Source organism: Macaca nemestrina, chromosome 8 (genome assembly GCF_043159975.1).
Source record: "Macaca nemestrina isolate mMacNem1 chromosome 8, mMacNem.hap1, whole genome shotgun sequence".
In the NCBI taxonomy this organism is placed as follows: domain Eukaryota; kingdom Metazoa; phylum Chordata; class Mammalia; order Primates; family Cercopithecidae; genus Macaca; species Macaca nemestrina.
The window spans coordinates 143338081-143358535 of record NC_092132.1 but is presented as its reverse complement, the minus strand read 5'-3'; the positions used below and the strand labels follow the sequence as shown (position 1 = coordinate 143358535).

Sequence of the window (20455 nt, the reverse complement as noted above, 5' to 3'; positions counted from 1 at the left end):
AAGACAGTCTGCAAAGGAAAAAAAGAGGAAAAAAGAAAATCTGACAGACTACGTGAGTGTTTTCAGTCACAAGCAGTGACCTACAGTTTGAATGGAGAGTAAGAGGATAAGTAAACAACGCCAGAAGTAAATTATTACACCTAGAGGAAAGTTGTGAACACTGACTGCTCTGACTGAAAGGTAATAGAGCTATAGTAGGAAGATGCAGGAAGGGAAGGACATGCAGGAGTGGTAGCTTAGTCAAGCTCAATCTTCATCTTTCATTGCAGGAATTCAATAGGTCACAAACGGAAAAGTCAAGAAGTAGTATAAGCATGAAACTTAGAAATACAAAGGTAAATATCTGGGGGACAAAAAAAAAAAAAAAAAAGAGCTTTACAGAAGTTGAAAGTGTTTGCCTCAGAACAGGAACCAGTTCTGGTGAAGGCTATGGCCGAATACTGACATTCATTGTAAGTCTTGCAATAATATTTTAAACATTTACACCACACACACATATTAACTTTGATAAATGTAAAGTAAAATTAAAATCCAGTGGGGAGCATTTGCTCCACAAACGATCCACATACTGACTGCCCCTACAGTTTCAAACTTGTCAGGTATATATAGTTAACCTATTTAAATAAAGTTAACAGGCTGAATGAGAAAAATGCTTATCTAATTTGAACATAACTAATTTGGAATCTGAAGAGTAAGAACTAATTATATAGCCTTTTTCCATGAAAAACACCTGGAAAATTACAACTTAACGTACATGCAAAATTTAACAAATTTATGAAGAACCATATAATTATTAAATATAGAAATTTTACCTTGTAAAAGTTTCCATATGACTTCCGAATATTGATCCACTTTTTAGCAAAAGGAGGGTATTTGAGCCTGCTGAGTTGGCACTGAATGTTCAAGAATTTACTCATATCCCAAGAACTATAAATCAAAAAAAAGACAAAAAATTGATGAAATAAATGGTATACTATTCTTACAAATGAGTATTTTAAATCTTTTACTGATGTCAACTTTCTCATATTCACACGTAATATTAACCTGACAAAATTAACCTTGCTTCCTACAAAATACTAATTCAAAATAAAGCTTTAAAAAACAAAGAAGTCGGATATATTAAATTCTGCTCACAAACTAATTCCTATTAGGCTCATCTTGATTGTTTTTATGGTTCTGGGCAGGCTTCTATCTTGCTGAGTATTATGCTAAGCTTACTTTTAATGCCAGACTTAGCAAAGTAAGTTGACAGTGTGCTTTGAAACAATACCAAAAACAAAAAAATGGAAGAGACAAAAGTAGCTGGTATCAAACAGTTAAAATACAATTTTTTCTGCTACAACATGTTTCTATAACACTAACCAATTTATTGTAGTTAAGGACAATACTGATTGTGTAATACGGAAATTGTGTTGGTTCACATGTGGTTGTTCTTAAGCAAGGAGAGTCAGAATAATAGCAGTGGAAATTATAAACTTCAGCACGAAATAAAAAAAGCCCTCAATTCAACTGCTATACTGGGAACAGGACATAATCCTTTGCATTTTCTTATAATAATGTCGACTATATTATAAGAAAATTAAAAACAAGTTTATGTCCCCAGGATACTAGCGCTTCTGTGCAATTTTAATATACTTTGACGCAACCTTACCTTCCCTTAGTTGCTTGCCTGGGCTGTGTCCAAATTATTTATGGAGACTCCAATGATTGGTTTTTGTTAGTGCTCTAGTTACAAAATTGCATAGGTTTTGAGTGATCTGTCCCAGAAAATGACACTTTAACAGAACTGCATATACTATATTATGGCAGAAACACCTGTATACTTTAGCAGAGCACTGCTCATTCATGTTTAAAATCAGTAATAGATTTCTAAAGGGGTCCATAAATATTTTTCCAAACTTAACAGTTATGATGTGATTAAATTCAATGCTCTTCTCCTATCATATGTGAGGATCTCTAAACTCTCTATGTTGGTGACATCTCAAGGATAGAGGATAATCTGTACAGTTTGAAACAAATTGTTTAGGACGTTCTTTTCAACCTTAATGGCCTTAAGGTACAGGAGTTGCCCTGGCACAATGTCTGTCATCTATGTTTTAATTTTTCTAATCTTCCCATTTAGCTTTTCATTTAAAAAATGCTTTTTGGGCATACACTTTAAGCTCACCACTAAGGTAAGCATTATGGAAGATTATCAGGCAGCAAAAGTCCTTCTCTGAAAGAATTTTAAATTTCCTTGCAAAAGTAAGTCTGATGTATGTACATAGATTACGTATCAGAATATATGGTCAGATGTCAACATGAATGGTACATATCATAGAAGTTATAAGGTTTCAAGGAAAAAAGATCAATGGGGTTGTCAGGGTAAAACACAAGATGGGCTTTGAAAAATGATAAAGAAGTTGTCGAGAAGAGACTCTCCCAGTAGAGAGGGAAGCATACGTAAGTACACAGAGAAAGGATAAACCATGTGAATTCCTGGGCCAGTCTGACTGAAGAGGATTAATGGCAGGTGAATTAGATTAAACGGGTAGGGTGGGATGCGATGAAAGGGACTTCAACACCAAGCTCAAGAGTCTGGACTTTTTTGAGCAAGGAAGTGTCATGATAAAAACAGAGTTGTAGGAAAGTCTTTTTAGCTTTACATATTGATCTTTCTGTAGTGTTCTAGTCCTGGATTGAACTGTGACCACTGCTTTCCTCCTCTCTCTCATCCTTAGGTGAAAGGAAAAACACTATCCCCTGTGGGGTGAGACTCTAGGGTCTTCAATAATAGTTTGTGGTTATTCTAAAAGTTAAATAAATTAGGGTATCTTTAATCTTTAAAAAGTAGATACAAAAAATAATCTTCCTAAATACTTACCCATCTGTTAAAATTGAATATTTATACTTTGTTCCTAATTCCTTCAATTTCATCCAGTCAATTACTTTTTTTAGTACCTGAGGGAAGGTATCAGCTCTGTCTACCTGATCCTGAGGATATAAAAGTAAAATATACAAAAATCAGGGCTGTAGCTTCACGTAGTCCTACAAAATACCCAGACCTAAGTTGGAGGGAAAGAAACAGTATGAGAAAGGCTGATGCTTTAAATTCATGATTTCCTTGGCTTAGCTCCACCTAAAGTTTCATTTTTAAGAAATTTAAAAAATTTCATAACCAAGTACCAGGGACGACTTTCAACTGAAATGTATAATCCTCCCAAAATTAAGATTTAAGATCATCCCCAGTCGTTGGTTCTCTTTTTATAGGCCTCAACATAGTGGCTTACTGGATTTCTAGAGGCGGGAAAAGAGAAATCTCTTCTAAGTTGAAAGCCACAGCTCCTTAAGTGTCTTCCCATCTCAGGTCTCACAATTTTCCACGCATACTACATATTGCTGCCAGATTGATCTTCCTAAAACGTAAATTGGGTCCACCCTATCACTCTCATATTTAAATCCTCCAACCACTCTCCAAGGCTTTCAGGATAAATAGATGCACAAGACCCTTCAGGATCTGGATTGCCTCTGCCTATCTGGACCATTTCTTACCAGCCCATACACAACTGAACCATCCTGAACTACCTGTAGTCCTGCCAGTCCCCACCTGAAATGCCCAGCCATTCTTCTCTGCCTACCTACCTTTCATGACTCAGCCCAAGTTCGTCAACTTGAGGATGTCTTTCCCCAGGACAGTCTTCTATTCCCTCTGTCATATATGGAAGCCCTTTTCCTAGATGTCCACAACACCCCAATAAAACTTTGACTTATCAGGCCTACTGTGACCACTGGACAGACATACATCTATATACACATAAAGATACATATGAATCCTGGCATATATTATAGTAGGCACTCAAACACATGTGGAGTGAATGAACGAACCAACTAAATGAAAAAAGTGCCTACCACATTAGAATACAACCAAAAATCAGAGACCTAAAAATGCATGAAACAAGCTGGGTGTGGTGGCTCATGCCTGTAATTCCAGCACTTTGCGGGGGCCGAGGCAGGCTTGAGGTCAGGAGTTCAAGACCAGCTTGGCCAACGCAGTGAAACCAGTCTCTACTAAAAATAAAAAAAAAAAAAATTAGCCGGGCATGGAGGTGTATGCCTATAGTCTCAGCTACTTGGGAGACTGAGGCAGGTGATCGCTTGAACCTGGGAGGCAGAGGTTGCAGTGAGCCAAGATCGTGCCACTGCACTCCAGCCTAGGCAACAGAGTGAGACTCCATCTCAAAAAAATAAAAATAAAAAATAAATGCAACATATAAAGTCAGGTTGTAAACAGATACACTCTAAAACTTATCTCTGGCTGGGCATGGTGGCTCACGTCTGTAATCCCAGCACTTTGGGAGGCCGAGGCAGGAGGATCACTTAAGGTTAGGTGTTTGAGACCAGCCTGGCCAATATGGCAAAACCGTGTCTCTACTAAAAATACAAAAATTAGCCCGGTGTGGTAGCAACGCGCCTGTAGTCCCAGTTACTCAGGAGGTTGAGGCAGGAGAACTGCTTGAGCCCAGGAGGCAGAGGCGGCAGTGAGCCGAGGTCATGCCACTGCACTCGAGCCTGGGTGACAGAGTGAGACTGTCTCAAAAATAAAAATAAAATAAATAAATAAATAAATAAATAAATAAATAAAATTTATCTCCAAGTTCAGTATGGTAACAATTTGCTGATGCTTCATTTTACAAATGAAATCTTTAGATTCATCACTACAACTCTTTAAGAGGAAAGGCTGAGGAAAATGTTACCAGGTGTAAAATTTGCTGGTTTTTTTTTTTTTTTAATTATTACAACACGAAACATCTTTACCAAGCAAGGTATTAAATTGTTTACAACAATAATGATTTTTTAAAACTATGTATAAAATAAATCCCTAATTTTTTTTTTTTTTTTTGAGACGGAGTCTCGCTCTGTCACCCAGGCTGGAGCGCAGTGGCCAGATCTCAGCTCACTGCAAGCTCCACCTCCCGGGTTTACACCATTCTCCTGCCTCAGCCTCCCGAGTAGCTGGGACTACAGGCACCCGCCACCTCGCCCGACTAGTTTTTTGTATTTTTTAGTAGAGACGGGGTTTCACCGTGTTAGCCAGGATGGTCTCGATCTCCTGACCTCGTGATTCGCCCGTCTCAGCCTCACAAAGTGCTGGGATTACAGGCTTGAGCCACCGCACCCGGCGTAAATCCCTAATTTCAAAAACTCTTTCAAACTCTAGAAAGAAGAACTTAGAATTATAACCTGAGTAATTCCAGTAAGACTGATGCAGAAATCAGACAGCTGCGTGTTAATCTCTGGTCTTACATACTGCTGAAATGTGTCTTCCTGCAAGGGAAGGATAGCAAGTTAAAGTAATTTATATGACTTAAGATACACAATACATGATACATGAAGAATTCATTACAGCAGGTTGTAATTTTATAGGATCTCATAGCATAAACCTTTCTAGTTTTTAAAGATAATTCCCCACACCAAAAGCACTCTTAATTTTTAAATTAAAAAATCATTTGGTTCATAATTAATGCCAGCCTTCAGTTATAATAAATTAGCTTTAAATTATTGCTCTCATTTACTCCTGAATAGTCTTTTCATATAAAAATCCAATGGAACTAAATTCTAAATAGTCAAAATTTAACTGTTAACAATATATACGTAGTTTAAGAGTTGCTAACACAGTGTACCTGTAGCAATGTTGAACCTTTTCAAGAAGCTTTCACGATGGTCTTTTTCTTTTTTTTGAGATGGAGTCTCGCTCTGTTGCCCAGGCTGGAGTGCACTGACTGGCACGATCTCGGCTCACTGCAAGCTCCGCCTCCTGGGTTCACGTCATTCTCCTGCCTCAACCTCCCAAGCAGCTGGGACTACAGGTGCCTGCCACCATGCCCGGCTAATTTTTTGTATTTTCAGTAGAGACTGGGTTTCACTGTGTTAGCCAGGATGGTCTCCACCTCCTGACACGATGGTCTTATTTTATGCTCACAACTCCATAAACTAAGTGAGGCCAGTATTGTTATCAGGCTCCAATCTCTAAGTGCTTTTTCCTCTTGCCCAGTAATGCCTCCCTAACCAGAACACACTGAGTCACTTTTGAGAAATTAAGCACAATTTTAAACGCTAAAGATTTAAAGGCAGCAACTGTTAATCCTAGGTAGCAGAGAAAATGACAAAAAATATTCTTTACGGCAGAAGATTTAAAAATTAAGAAAAGTAAAGATTGTATTTCCTAAGAATAAATCCTTTCTACATACTTATCTATTAAGCTATAAATGGTTGTAAAGAATTGTAAATGAGCAACAGTAAAGAACAAAAAAGAACACCTGAGGCCAGATGTGGTGACTAATACCTGTAATCCCAGCACTTTGTGAGGCCAAAGGGGGGGGGGGGTTGGATCACTTGAGGTCAGGAGTTCAAGACCAGCCTGGCCAAAGTGGTGAAATCTATCTCTACTAAAAATACAAAAATTAGCTGGGCGAGGTGGCACGCACGTATGGTCCCAACTACTGAGGCTGAGGTGGGCTAATCGCTCGAACCCAGGAGGTAGAGGTTGCAGTGAGCCAAGATTGAGTCACTGCTCTCCAGCCTGGGTGACAGAGCAAGACTCCATCTCAAAAAAAAAAAAAAAAAAAAAAAAAAAAGAATAATTGAACTTCAAAAGTTAGACACTCTTTACTTACCAGACATATTGCAAAATTCCACTTAACTGAATATCACAGATAAATTAGGTCTATATCCTTTTAAAATCACTATTTTATCATTTTAAATGACATTCTTTCAAAAATACATTGCAACTTCCCTTATAATTACAACTCGGTAGTACTAAATAACAGATATTACTAAAATGTTATTATTCACTATTAAAAACTTTTAACAGAAAAATGCTAGAGAGAACTATGCATTCATTGGCCAAATCTTTAATCATCACTTAAATAAATTATGTAAGTTAAAAGGTCATAAGGGTTAAAACTAAAGGAACCTAGATGCCTGTAATCCCAGCTACTCAGGAAGATGAAGCAGGAGACTCACTTGAGCAAGCAAAGGAAAAGCAGAGCAGTAAGGTGGGGTCAGAAACATGGGTATAGGCCACACTCTTTAACAGGATAAACAAATAGGCTTTATTTAGAGGTAAGATTTAAGGAAGGACCGGAAGGAAAAATGAGAGGGAGGGAGAGAAGGAGAAAAACATCGGCCAGCAAGACTTCTGGGTAAGAAAATTGGAGCTAAAGTCCTGGCAAGTAATGGGATAAAGCAAGCCTGGCATTTTTGAGAATGAGCAAGCAGGTCAGTATGCCTGGAGAGGAGTGAGTTAAGGAAGAGAGTAGTAAGACAGGAAACAATCAGAGGAAACAACAGGCCAGGGCATGTAAGGAATATGGGTTGTACTCTGAGTTAAATGAGGAGCCAGTGTAGGGTTTTGAGCAGAGGGGTGAAATGATCTGACTTATATTGGATTACTCTGGCAGCTTTGTTGAGAACTGGCTGTAGGATGACACGGACAGAAACACAAAGACCAGTTAGATGGCAAATGCAGTAAGTCACATAAATGATAGGGGCTCAGAATGAAGTAACAGCAATTCAGTTAAGTGACTGGGTTCTGGATATATTTTGAAGGCAGAGCCAAACAGGAATCATCGATGGCCTGGATGTGAGAGAAACAGGAGTCAAAGATGACTCCAAAGTTTTTGAACTGAGCAATTAGAAGGATTCTAATTACAAAAAGCTGCCATCACCCAAGCTACAGGAGGCTAAAGAGAATGGGCTGGAGTTCAACAGGTTGAGACATTTAAATAGAGATGTCAAGTAAGCAATCTGGATTTGGAACAGAGGTACGAGTTTGAAATAAGTATTTGAAAGTCACCAGCATAGAGATAGCTTCTGAAAGCTATGGAACTAGATAAGATCATCAAGCGAGAGGATGTAAGCTAAGAAGAGGAGCTAGGATTGAGACCTGGGACATCTGATACGGCGAAGCTGGGAAGGAAATGAGGAACCAGCCAAGAAAACTGCAAATAGGGAATCCAGTAGCGCTAGAGAAAAATCAAGCAGAACAAGTTATACCTGAAGAAAATGCTCCAAGGAAAAAGTATTCAAACCAGCAATGCAGTGTTATTTATTTTTTTTTAAAGTGAGAATGGCTCACACCTGTAATCCTACCACTTGGGGAAGCTGAGGCAGGTGGATTGTCTGAGCTCAGGAGTTCGAAACCAGCCTGGGCAACATGGTGAAACCTTGTCTCTACTAAAATACAAAAAGTTAGCTGGGTGTGGTGACACGCACCTGTATTCCCAGCTACTCAGGAGGCTGAGGCACGAGAGCTGCTAGAACTCAGGAGGCGGAGGTTACAGTGAGCTGGGTTCACACCACTGCACTCAAGCCTGGGTTCAAGACTCTATCTCAAAATAGAAAAAAAAAAGTGAGAATGTTCAATTTTGCCAAGATTTAGGGTAAAGGTCAAAGATGATGTTGATGAGTGGTATCAGTGGAATGATGGGATTGAATACATAGTTTAAACTTTATTGAATGTAAACCCACAATGGTATGAATTTGAGAGAATGGAAGAAAAGAGATACATATATAAGTACATATAACTTATGTGAAGAATTTTCCCGAAAAGAGGAACAAAGAAATGGGGTAGCTGGCAGCGCAGTGGGATGAAGAGAAGGTTTTTTATGGTGTGAAAAAAATAACATATTTGTTTGTAGTGGGACCAATACAGACGAAAGCTGTAAATCATAACGTCCAAATGCGGGAGACCTGCTACAGTAACATCCTCGAATAAGAGAGAAGTAAAATCTAGTGACTTATGCAAGATTATTTGCCTTCACAGCTGCCATTTTTCCTTCTAATTTACTGACCTTCAATCTGCTTTGCATGAGAAAATTACAGAAAGACTAATTAAGACTATAAAAGAGATTTTTAATAGCACTAAGAATAACCTATGCATTTTAATTCACAAAGCCTTTTTATACTTACTCCCAAGTGGGTTGGTAGCAACTGAGGATATCATAGAAGTGACTTTTGGAAAGATGAGACGTTAGGATATTCTTGCCCAGATTTTATAAGGCAAGCAGTATTCTTTTAGGGAATTCCTACTATGACTTTCTGAACTAATAATGCACTGACAAGTATCTAAAGCACACATACCATTTGGCTTAGAAACCAGGGCTATATGAGTCATTTCACCCTTAAACTTTCCACTAGAGAGACAGGTTCAAAAGACATTTTTGTAAATTATCATTCTTAGAGATCAGAGTTCACACTAGGCCACAGCAGTGGTTATCAAGCCTGACTGCATATTAAAACCAACTGAAAAGCTTTAAAAAAATGCTGATTTCAGGGGCCCTATCACAGAACTAAATTAGAATCTCCAGGACTAGGGCCAGGCATCTGTATCATTAGTATTTTATTTTTTTACTTACCAGGAGATTCTGATGTCCACGCCCAGATGTTCTAAGCAAATGGAAAAAAAATTTTAACTTTCGCTACTGCAAAAAGAAAGCAGTAGTATCTAAAATTGCTTTATTATAAAGCTTTTCTATTAATCAAGCTGATATAAAGTTCACAGCAAAGAAAAAACTTACTTTAGAAGTCTAGTTCTAGCTAAACAGCAAGTGAGGTCCTCCACATAACCAGTAAACACCAGAATAGTTGCTGCTAGAAATACAATTAAAATATAAAAATTCACTTACTATTTCTAAAGTATGCGTATTCAGTAAAACAACCGGAAATTCAATTATTTCATGTACAAACTCAGGTGGGTTTCCTTCTTCACAAGTGGCTTCAAAGTCAATAATACAAATGTAGTCATAGTAACTGTCAGCACAATTGCTCTCTTTCAACATCAGCTTCTGCTTCTTATAATAGTTTTTCAGTCTCTTCTTTAGAACATCCTTTACTCCTCTAAGCAGAAGAAGAAGAGTAGTTACACTTAGGTAAATTCTACAGTCAAGAATCAAAATTCTTACCTGCCGGCACTGGGTTGAACACTGACAATTACAGCATAATTTAGCAAATGCTAGCTAAAATAAATGTAAGAAAAGCAAGACTCAAAGCTAAGTTAGCAAAGAAACAATTAAAATAATGTTCATTACAACATTAACATTTTCCTTCACAAGTAGTTTTTTATTTTAGTAGTATATAACAGTATTTTCTCCAACATATACTGGTATTTCAAACCATATACATTGTCAGCATATACCACCAACACAGTCATATTGCCTTATATACTAAGATAACATATATGATACAAACATTGAAATTAATATAAAATTATTCCACTGGCCAAAATATAAACTTAAGAATATAAAAATTTGGGTTAAGTTGAAGATATAGTATTATCTCTTTCCTTTCTTTTGGCTTTTGTAGGTTAGTCAACTCAAAAGATTCATATGAATATGAAAGCATTATGAGCCTAGCATATAAAGGTGAATGTCTATTGGTTACTTAACAAGGAAAACTAAATTAGAATACACTCTAAGTGAACTGTGTCCAGAGGAACATTATCATACTAGTAGGTTCTTAACTAGAAATAAGTTTCTTAATTTATCATGGGTAGAATATGATTTAGGGGATTTCAATATCACAGGTAGCTTTAAAATATACATTCCACAAATGGGAGTAGTGGGGAGGAGAGAAAGGTCATCCTAACGGTAACAGTGATCAGGTGACTTCATTCTTTAAACAATACGTATTTTTCCAAAAAATAAAGTTGCAACCAGCATTCAGGCTTCCTTCAGTGTTACGCAAATGAATCCTATATTGGCCTGCAAATATGAAGTAGAAGTAAAAATAAGAGGATCTAAATTAACTTGTAATGCCAAGTAAAGTATCATGTTAACTGATTGACTATTTAAAAAAACGTTTTAAACTTTTATTTTCCTTTTTTTTTTTTTTTTGAGACAGAGTCTAGCTCTGTCGCCCAGGCTGGAGTGCAGTGGCCGGATCTCAGCTCACTGCAAGCTCTGCCTCCCGGGTTTACGCCATTCTCCTGCCTCAACCTCCCGAGTAGCTGGGACTACAGGCGCCCGCCACCTTGCCTGGCTAGTTTTTTGTAATTTTTTTAGTAGAGACGGGGTTTCACTGTTGTTAGCCAGGATGGTCTCGATCTCCTGACCTCGTGATCCGCCCGCCTCAGCCTCCCAAAGTGCTGGGATTACAGGCTTGAGTCACCGCGCCCGGCCTATTTTCCTTTCTAAACTACAATTAAGCAGTGAAAAAAAATCCTACCCACGAAAATAGTAATAATCGACCAGTTAGCTATTTTAAGACAAAATGTCTTAATATTGTTTCTTTGCTTGAGATTTTCCAAATTATCAAGACCTAGGGAGAAAATCCTTAACCTTTCATATTAAGGCACTGTGAGTGACCTCTGTGTCATGTGACAGCTTTGGATTAGTTTCTTTTTTTTATTTTTGTTGGGGGGTGGGAGGTGTGATGGGGGAGAGACTACATATACCAGAGTTGTCTGCAAAGCTAATGGAAGGACATACATACAACTAGTTGCTCTGGATAGAAACCTGCTATCTTTAACATCTCCTTTGCTCTTCCAAATATTCACCATATTTGCCAATTCCAACTGAGAAAAATATTCAGAACATGATTCTCTTTTAATTCTTTCTGCCATGGCTCTCATTAGCTTTGTGGAGTACAGCAAATGCCTCCATTACCACAACCCTTCAATTCATTCTTTACCTTACTTGAGAACTCAGCACTAATGCCAATTTTCTGCTTAAGTATCTTCAGTGGCTCCCTTCTGCTTACAAGGTAAAATGCAGACTTCAACATAGAGTTCCTTCACAACTTGGCTACAACCTATCATTTCAGTACCACTCTCAAATGTTCCTGAGGTATACTGTGTACTGCAGACAAAACATACTATAAGTCATGGCTTCCACCAGCTGGATGGCTCACGTCTATCATCTCAGCACTTTGGGAGATGGGTGGATCACTTGAGCTGGAGTTCGAGACCAGGTTGGGCAACATGGAGAAACCCTATCTCCAATAAAAATACAAAAATTAGCCAGGCATGGTGGTGCATGCCTGTAATCCCAGTTACTCGGGAGGCTGAGGCACGAGAATCGCTTGAACCCCGGAGTCGGAGGTTGCAGTGAGCTGAGATCACACCACTGCACTCCAGCCTGGGCGACAGAGCGAGACTCTGTCTCAAAAAAATAAGAAAACTTTAAAAGTCATGTTCTCAGTATGTGTGGTACACTTTTATGTCCTATAACTTTGGTTGCACAACAGCTGAAGAAAAGGCAAGATCATGTTGCAGAAACCATACAAACTGGAATTAGAAAAGCTTCTATGTTATTTTTTTGTCTGAAATACCCTCCCTCCCTTTTCTGTTTGGCACAATTCAAATGTCATCTTTCTGAATCCCTGAGAAATATTCTCCTCTGGATCCTCATGCTGTACCTGGCCAGACCTCCAATACAGCATTGGCCACTCTGTATTGTGATGATTTGTGTGTTTTCCCAAAAGACTGAGATTGTCAAAGTGGGGAACATATCTGTATTTATAACTTCAATGCCTAGTGCAGTAGTTAGAATTCAATACAGGCTTGTTGAATAAATGTATAAACATACATCTACATCTCTAGCTCCCATGCAAGCCAGGAGTAAGCAACTGATCTTCACACCTGGGAAGGACAAAAATTTTGCTCGGAAAATCTTCTGTAGGCTACAAGCTGTACCTTCATAACAGAAAGAATTAGGGAATTAGGAATCAAAAATTTCTTCATACATTATGATGTAGACAATCTAGAAATATATTTGTGCTCTTCTGAAGAGTGATGAAACTCTAAAGAGGAAGACTACTACTTTTAAGAGAATTAAGATTCAGAGATGCCTTGAAAAAGTAAGAGTTTTCACCTATTTCATACAGGCAACTTTTTTTCTTGATGCCTGGCAGTTCTACTGTTTATCAAAAATCTATGTATTTTTCTGGACTCCAAAAGCCATTCCTGCCCCATGGCCCAAGTCAACGTAAAGTGATTTGTTTCATAAAAAATTACTAAAAACTTAGGTATGTGTATATCTCATTAAAATACACACACAGTTGACTAAGTTGCCTTGTTTTCTCACTCAATATACAGTTAAACATAATGCATACCATCACTGTACATTATTTTTTAGAAACTAAATCAAAACAAAAAATATTCCTGGTAAGTGAATGATGTTTTTCGTTTATCGTACCTGGTTTCAAACAAACTCTTTTTATAAAAAATACAAATGGCAAAAAGAAAATAAAAAAGAAAAATACTCAATCTCACTAATATAACTATCCATCATTTAAATGAGCAACTAAAAAAATAAAAAACACACTTGTTATAATGAGACAGATACTCCTATACATTGCCGGAAGGTCATTAAAACATTCATAGACTTTGATTCAGCAGTCCTATCATCTAGAAGATGGACAAAAATAATCAGAGTTGCACATAAAAAATGTTAATTATGGTGTTTTTGAATTGTTAATAGGGTCATGTCATTATGGTAGGATTATAGACGATTTTTAATATTTCAATGTTTTCAAGACTTTCTAAAATGAGTATGTACTACTTTTATAATTTTATGTTATTTTTAATTACCTGGTTTCAAGCTTGAATTCTGAAAGCTTAGCTCTGAGTTCTTCCTTACTCATTCTATTAATACAGCCATTCGTAATAGCAATCTCTTTGTAAACTGGGTCACTGAAGTCACTCACACTGGAGGTAATGAACTTGGATCCTTTTGTCTCCTGGCCATCAAATCTATACTGTTGAGTTTCCTACGGGGAAAAAAAAAAAAAAAAAGAGATGTAGTTTATAATTAGTACAAACATCACAGATTTAAAGATTCAAACTTCTGAAGCCTCTTCATGCTATATGTTCAATGAAAAGTGTTCACTGCAGCTCCTAAAGGGAGGAAAGGATAAGAAGAAGGAAGATGTGTCTCCAATACAATTTACCCCACTCTATTATGAGTCATGAGGTTCCTCAAAGGAAACAAAGCTAAGTAAAAAGAGGACTGATGTTGGGAGTCAACACCACCTCAATAAGAGAGCCCCAGCTGACTATTTACCAGAAATAGCAGCATGACTTTGGATAGTCACGTATTAGCCTCTGATCTTCAATTTCCTTATCTATAAAATGGCAATTTGGTAATGGTAAATAGTGTTTGGGCAGAATTATTACAAAGATTAAATGAGATTATATGTATCAGGCTCCTAGACTCACAGTAGCAATTAATAAATGGTAACTATTAATATCACAGACTATACAACAAGCCCTTCACAAACAATATGCTAGTATTTACAAATGAACCCATTTTTAAATGAACTTTTACATTACACATGTACAATAACTTCTGATAATTGTTTAACCTGACTTCATTTCACAAAGTTAACAAATATTGCCCAACATAAAAACAAAATGGACTGCAAATCTAATCACAGCTTCCTAGTACTCAAAGCAAAGAAAATGTATTTCATTTCAAAACTTACATTTTCCAAAAGTTATACTTATGTCAGTTAAACAGAAGCAGCACAGAATTATAAATCTTTTCATAAATAAAAATCTGTTAAGAAAAAACCATGACTCAATTCTACTTTCTCCACAGGCAGTCTCAAATTACTAACATGTTAAGTTCCAAAGATTCATTTATAAGTTAATTATTTTCCACATGCACTATCACAAATATTAGCTATGTTCCAGAATTTTCAAAAATACTTAGTACTTACTGTTAATCCCTATGAAAGCTTGCTACCTCAGTTATAATTTACCACATTGTCCTCCTATAAACTTTAATTACAGATCAAGAAAGGATAATCACAAAGAGGCCACAGTCCCTGACTTAGAACTGATCCTGATGGTTCAGGAACTATTTCTTAATCTAAGCTCTCAATTTAATGCAACACACATTTCCTGGAAATGTAATGCTAGGTAAGGTGCCAGAGGCCGGGTGCGGTGGCTCAAGCCTGTAATCCCAGCACTTTGGGAGGCCGAGATGGGCGGATCACGAGGTCAGGAGATCGAGACCATCCCAGCTAACATGGTGAAACCCCGTCTCTACTAAAAAAAAATACAAAAAACTAGCCGGGCACGGTGGCGGGCGCCTGTAGTCCCAGCTACTCGGGAGGCTGAGGCAGGAGAAAGGCGTGAACCCGGGAGGCGGAGCTTGCAGTGAGCTGAGATCCGGCCACTGTACTCCAGCCTGGGCGACAGAGCGAGACTCTGTCTCAAAAAAAAAAAAAAAAAAAAAAAAAAAAAAAAAAAAAAAACGTGCCAGAGTACTCAAGAGTGACTCACCCATCTCCTTTGAGGAAGAAGTCAGCAGTTCCAATGTGTGAACTGTCCATAAATTAAAGAATAGCCACATTGAGGTTCGTTGTTAACAATGTTAAGAAAAAAAAGTATTGCTAGTTGACCAATAATTCACTTTCAACAATATATTAAATTTACAATAGATATCTCTCTGCTTGATCAGAATTTAATAAAAAATTATCTTTTGACTTTAAATCTACATTGAATTTTAAACTTCATCTTTAGGCAGGTTAAAATTTAGGTCAACGTTAAGAAACAGTTTGTCTACCAAAACAGATGTCTCAGTTAATTTAAGTAGATTTTCTCTTTGGACAAATCCTCTTTCTCATTCACTTGTTAATTCTCATCCAAAACTGTAGCTACAAAAATTATTCACAAGTAACACGTAGGCCTCTTCTATAGATGCCATAAATTATGACTTCTATAAAGAAAAATTTGCTTCCTTTCCTAGGTCCAGCTCTAGTTCTCTTCCTTCACTGAAGTTCTAGAGACAGCCAAGGTCCAATCCTCAGAAATCAGTGTCTCCTCCCAAATTTCAGATCTACACTAATGATTCATAAAGAAGGATGCTCAAGTCAATCCACCAAGGAGCACAAAGAAAATATTAAAAACCCTACTTGTATTGTCAATCTGCAGAAACACAAAATTAGTTTACAAAATACTTACATTTGCAACAGCATCCACGCCAGTATCTACATCCATCTATCACGTCACATAGAATACTGACCATATAATGAGAAAAGTGATAGATACCACAATATGGAGAGAAACATTCAGCATCACAGAACTGTAACATTTTGCAATATTCACGTGTTCAATTAAGTGGGTGTATGGTTTATATTATCTCAAATAAGAGAATCTTTTACATTCTGGGATGTGGCCATGAAAATCTTCCATACCAAACACAGGTTTACTATCTTGCAACAAAGCACTTTAACTGTTGTTGAACTGAAAGATGAGTTACATATTTTCTATAACAAAAAGACAGGTATTCTAAAATTGCTGTCCTCTTCTTACTGGGAAGGGTACGGGAGCTTGATTTTTAACATTTTTTTAAACGAACACAGTCTGTTGTTGCAAGATAAAAGAAAATACATTTTAACAGTAAGCTAGAAAGTAACTGCTTGTCAAAAGAAACTTTATAGAGAACATTTTGAAAACAGAGGTTTTGGAAATGCTTCTATTATTTTGTTGCCAAAAATCGAGGTACTACCTACTAAAAAAAAAGGAAAACCTCTGCATCTGCACACTGAAAAAAAAAAACTTAGAAATCTTCTTGATGTTTCATATACTTTATATATACTTTAATAAGTAGGTTCAAATTTCATCAGAACTCTCCGAGTTTATTAAAAATATAAATATGCAATAGCTTCTGTTAGTTTTCAAAGACAACTGGCATTAGAGATAATGGAAATTTACCACGTGAATTCAACAAAAAACTTTGCTTGAGATTGAAAAAAACTGTAACATGGCCAGGCGCAGTGGTTCATGCCTGTAACCCCAGCACTCAGGGAGGCCCAGGTGGGCAGATCACCTGAGGTCAGGAGCTGGAGACCTGCCTGGCCAACATGGTGAAACCCCATCTCTACTAAAAATACAAAAACTAGCCGGGTGTGGTGGTGGGTTCCTGTAATCCCAGCTACTAGGGAGGCTGAGGCAGGAGAATCACTTGAATCCCGGAGGCAGAGGTTGCAGTGAGCTGAAATCATGCCATTGCACTATAGCCTGGGCAACAAGAATGAAACTCTGTCTCCAAAAAAAGGAAAAAAAAAAAAAAACTGTCATCATTATTTTTTGAGACAGGGTCTCACTCTGTCACCCAGGTTGGAGTGCAGTGGCACGATCACAGCTCACTGCAGCCTCCACCCATGGGCTCAGGTGATCCTCCCCACTCAGCCTCCCTAGTGGCTGGGACCCTGAGCGAGCGCAACTACGCCCGGCTCCTTTTTGTAAAAAAAAAAAAAAAAAAAAGTATCATTATTAAGAGCATGTAACGGTAAGTTTTTAACAATTACTACCGTCACTAAAGCCAATTTGGAACAGAAATCCAGGCCTTAAGTAGCTGTAAAAGTGTCAAGACTTTCAAATATAAAGAAGTAGATTCAAACACACTTCTTTTTACTAAAAATAAACTTCGAAATTTATTTTAAAAACCACTTACACGATGAGACTGACACAATGTATGTCAGGTTGAAGAGGGAGGCAGGTGGAAGAGTGGTTCTTTATGAGAGGGAATGAGCAAGTACTCTTTGAAAGTAACAACTTTAGAAGGAGAAAGATAATTGTAAAGATCCAAAGGAAGTGCATGCAGCGCACCAGGAACATAGAGACACCCTTAACAAGAAAGACCTTCCTTCCAACGTAAAAGAACACAAGGAAGCGAGGGGCACTGGCAACAAAAGGGAAAAACTGTGTGAGATCCAATTAGCAACAGAGGCAGGCACCAGACCCCGCAGAGCAGCAAATCGAAGTTACTAAGGAGGAGAATAAGCCAAATTCATGTTATTACAAAGCTCGTTCTAGCTGCCAGATGGAAATTGATTGTGGACGTAAGGAGCAAGAGTTAGGAGGCCTCTTGCAAATACCCACTTCACGAAGTGCTCAACATGTTTATTATTAGGAAAAGATCAATTTTAGTGTTCAATCACAATCCGCAGCGCTAGTCAACAATTACATTCGTTAAATAAGTTTCAAGACTGTTCTACAACTTTGCCACTATAACTAGGTTCGACCAATGAGATGTCAAAATTATTAATTCAATCGTACACTATACTATGTTTATATGAGACACCAGTAAATGAGCAAAAGCAGTTAAGACGAAGCTCCACTTAACAGGTAAGAGAGAGGGATGCTGGTGGGTGTTTTTAAATTTTTTTTAAAGGTATGAAGTGACATACCTAGGGTATATGGTGAGATTTTTAAAAGAGAAAGCCTTGCAAATTACCCATAACGGCTAGATGGAGTGACAACAGCAACCGTCAACATAGAACTAAGTTTATAGCAGAACTCCCACTTAGAACCTATTCACCCACTATTGACAGAACTGGTCTTGACGATTTCCTCCCTCCCACAGAGTGATTCGGCCCTGATGGGGCTCCAAGACAACCATCCCAGGATAAGGCTAGGGAGCTTGGCGCGGGGGAAGAGGCTGGGGTCCAAGGGCGCGCAGCTGCACCTTCTGCGGGACACCTGAGAAGAAAGGGGTGCCGAGGGCGCTTGGGGCACCGGGCAGCGGGCGCCGACAACCGGGCGCGGGCAGACTCCTCACCTCTGGACTGGGACGCTGCTGCTCCTCCCGGCCCTCCGGCCGCGGCGACTCCAGCAGCACGGGAGTCACGGCCTCGCTGGCAGGCTCTTTACTCTGTGGTTCCTCCATGCCGGCTGTCACGCCAGAGGAGAGCTGCTGGAGCCGGACACTTACTCACTCTCACTCGGCCGAGCCCGAAAGCCTCGCCTTTCTCCGTTGAAAAATTACCGGGCTCGCGTTCCCGCGGCGGCGGCCACACAAACTCCAGCGGCCACCTCCTACTTCCGGGAGCGTGTGGCGTCCAAACGCCGCGCAGGCGCAGTGAGCCGGCGTGCACGGAACGCCAGCGCCGCAGTCCACGGGGGAGGGAGGAAGAACAAGAGGGAGGCGCGCCGGTGAGAGGACGGGGCGTGGCCGGTCGTGGGCGGAACTAGCGCGGGTTGAAGTTGCGCAAGGATCTAGTCCGGACACTAGAGGGTAGCACCGGAACGGATGATCGCGTCAGCTTTTACTGAGAAGAAAAAAGCAGGGTAAGTGGGGAGGTGTCATAGAGAAAGATGTTTTCAACCATAAAAAATAATAAAGCAATTCGCATTTTCCGTAAGGAGTTTCCTAAAACTTACACTTCTGGACAAGAAAAGAAAATGGGTCTGGACTTAGTGTCCCACTGTAAACAATTAGAAAACGGAACAAGATGTAGGAAACAACTCCTCAGACATTGGACAACAGGCAGCTGTGGATTGTTTTACGTGAGAGAAGAGAAACAAAAGGAGCCCTATATCACTCTGCCCTTTTGCCCAGAGGCCATTTCCAGTCTGTGGTGCAGAGAAGGGAAATCAAATGGAAACCTGGGATCTCCCAGGTTGAGAAGACAGGGATTGGAGTTGAGGAAATTGGGGTAGGCCAAGTTTGTTGGAATTTGTGGAACAGAATTCTGGAGAGGAGGGAATTACATGGAAAAAGAGCTTCAGAAATCTGCTTAGGAGTACCTTTGAATCTTTAACTGAGTAAAAAACGTGAAACTCCACAAGGCCAGGAAAGAACAATTATTGGGGAGCAGTACACCAAACAATGATGAGAGCTCACACAGAACTGGGAATCATTTGAGCTCCCAGCAACCAGAGTGAAGAGATTATTGGATACCATGGAACATGCACTAGAAACCTCAGAAGAGAAACTGCCGTTGCAAAATTATCATTGAGACAGTGAAGGAGATCGGACCTAACCAACTCCATCTTGCTTTTAACCTCCAAGCTATCCTTATTCATTCCTGGGCGTAGGCCAAACTAACATTGGGAGGAACTTAGTGTATAGCTTATAGTTTAAAACAAAGGTGATAGCCGTTTCTCAAAATAAACCCTGTTCTTGAGACTAGACTGCTTTTGTAGGACTAACAAATTAGCCAAAAGATTAGAAATTATGATTTAGGAGCCATGCAGCTGAAAGTACAAGATTCTAACCCTCTCCAAATTGCTCCTGGCGATAATATCACTATTGTAAAACCTAAGATCATTGCTTGAGATATTTTGCAGGCCCTGCACTTGATGGATCAGCTGGCACCACCCAGATTGATAGAGTGGCTCATCTGATTTTGTGTCCCCCACCCAGGAACTGACTCAGTGCAAGAGGACATCATCGACTCCCTGTGATTTCATCTCCTACCCAACCAATCAGCACTCCTGACTCACTGGCTTCTCACCCACCAAATTATCCTTAAAAACTCTGATCCCCAAATGTTCAAGGAGACTGATTTACATAATAAAACTCGGGTCTCCTGTGCTGCCAGCTCTGCATGAATTACTTTGTCTATTGCAATTTGCCTGTCTTAATAAGTCGACTCTGTCTAGGCAGTGAGCAAGATGAAACTCTTGGGCAGTTACAAAAGCGTCATGCCTTAGTGAGATACAATAGCCCTAGACTGCAGGACC

General features: G+C 38.9%; 1 protein-coding gene across 12 annotated transcripts in view; it reads right to left on the bottom strand.

Moving 5' to 3' along the window:
- LOC105491146 (exoribonuclease 1) overlaps window positions 1-18959 on the bottom strand; it is a 160501-nt gene extending 141542 nt beyond the window's left edge. For 11 of the 12 annotated variants that reach the window (XR_011607250.1, XM_071068644.1, XM_071068647.1 and 8 more), the window contains exons 1-6: window positions 18549-18959; window positions 13568-13746; window positions 9666-9876; window positions 5221-5304; window positions 2864-2973; window positions 813-927 (exon numbers count right to left, since the gene is read on the bottom strand). Coding sequence is in view for 11 of the 12 variants with exons in the window: in XM_071068644.1 (XP_070924745.1) it covers window positions 813-927; window positions 2864-2973; window positions 5221-5304; window positions 9666-9876; window positions 13568-13746; window positions 18549-18656 (807 nt within the window). In the remaining variant the exon portion in view is untranslated. Of the gene's footprint in view, window positions 1-812; window positions 928-2863; window positions 2974-5220; window positions 5305-9665; window positions 9877-13567; window positions 13747-18177; window positions 18504-18548 lie in introns of those variants that run through there. The other variant, XM_024795851.2, reaches the window with a different exon arrangement.
- Between the last annotated feature and the right edge of the window lie 1496 nt (window positions 18960-20455).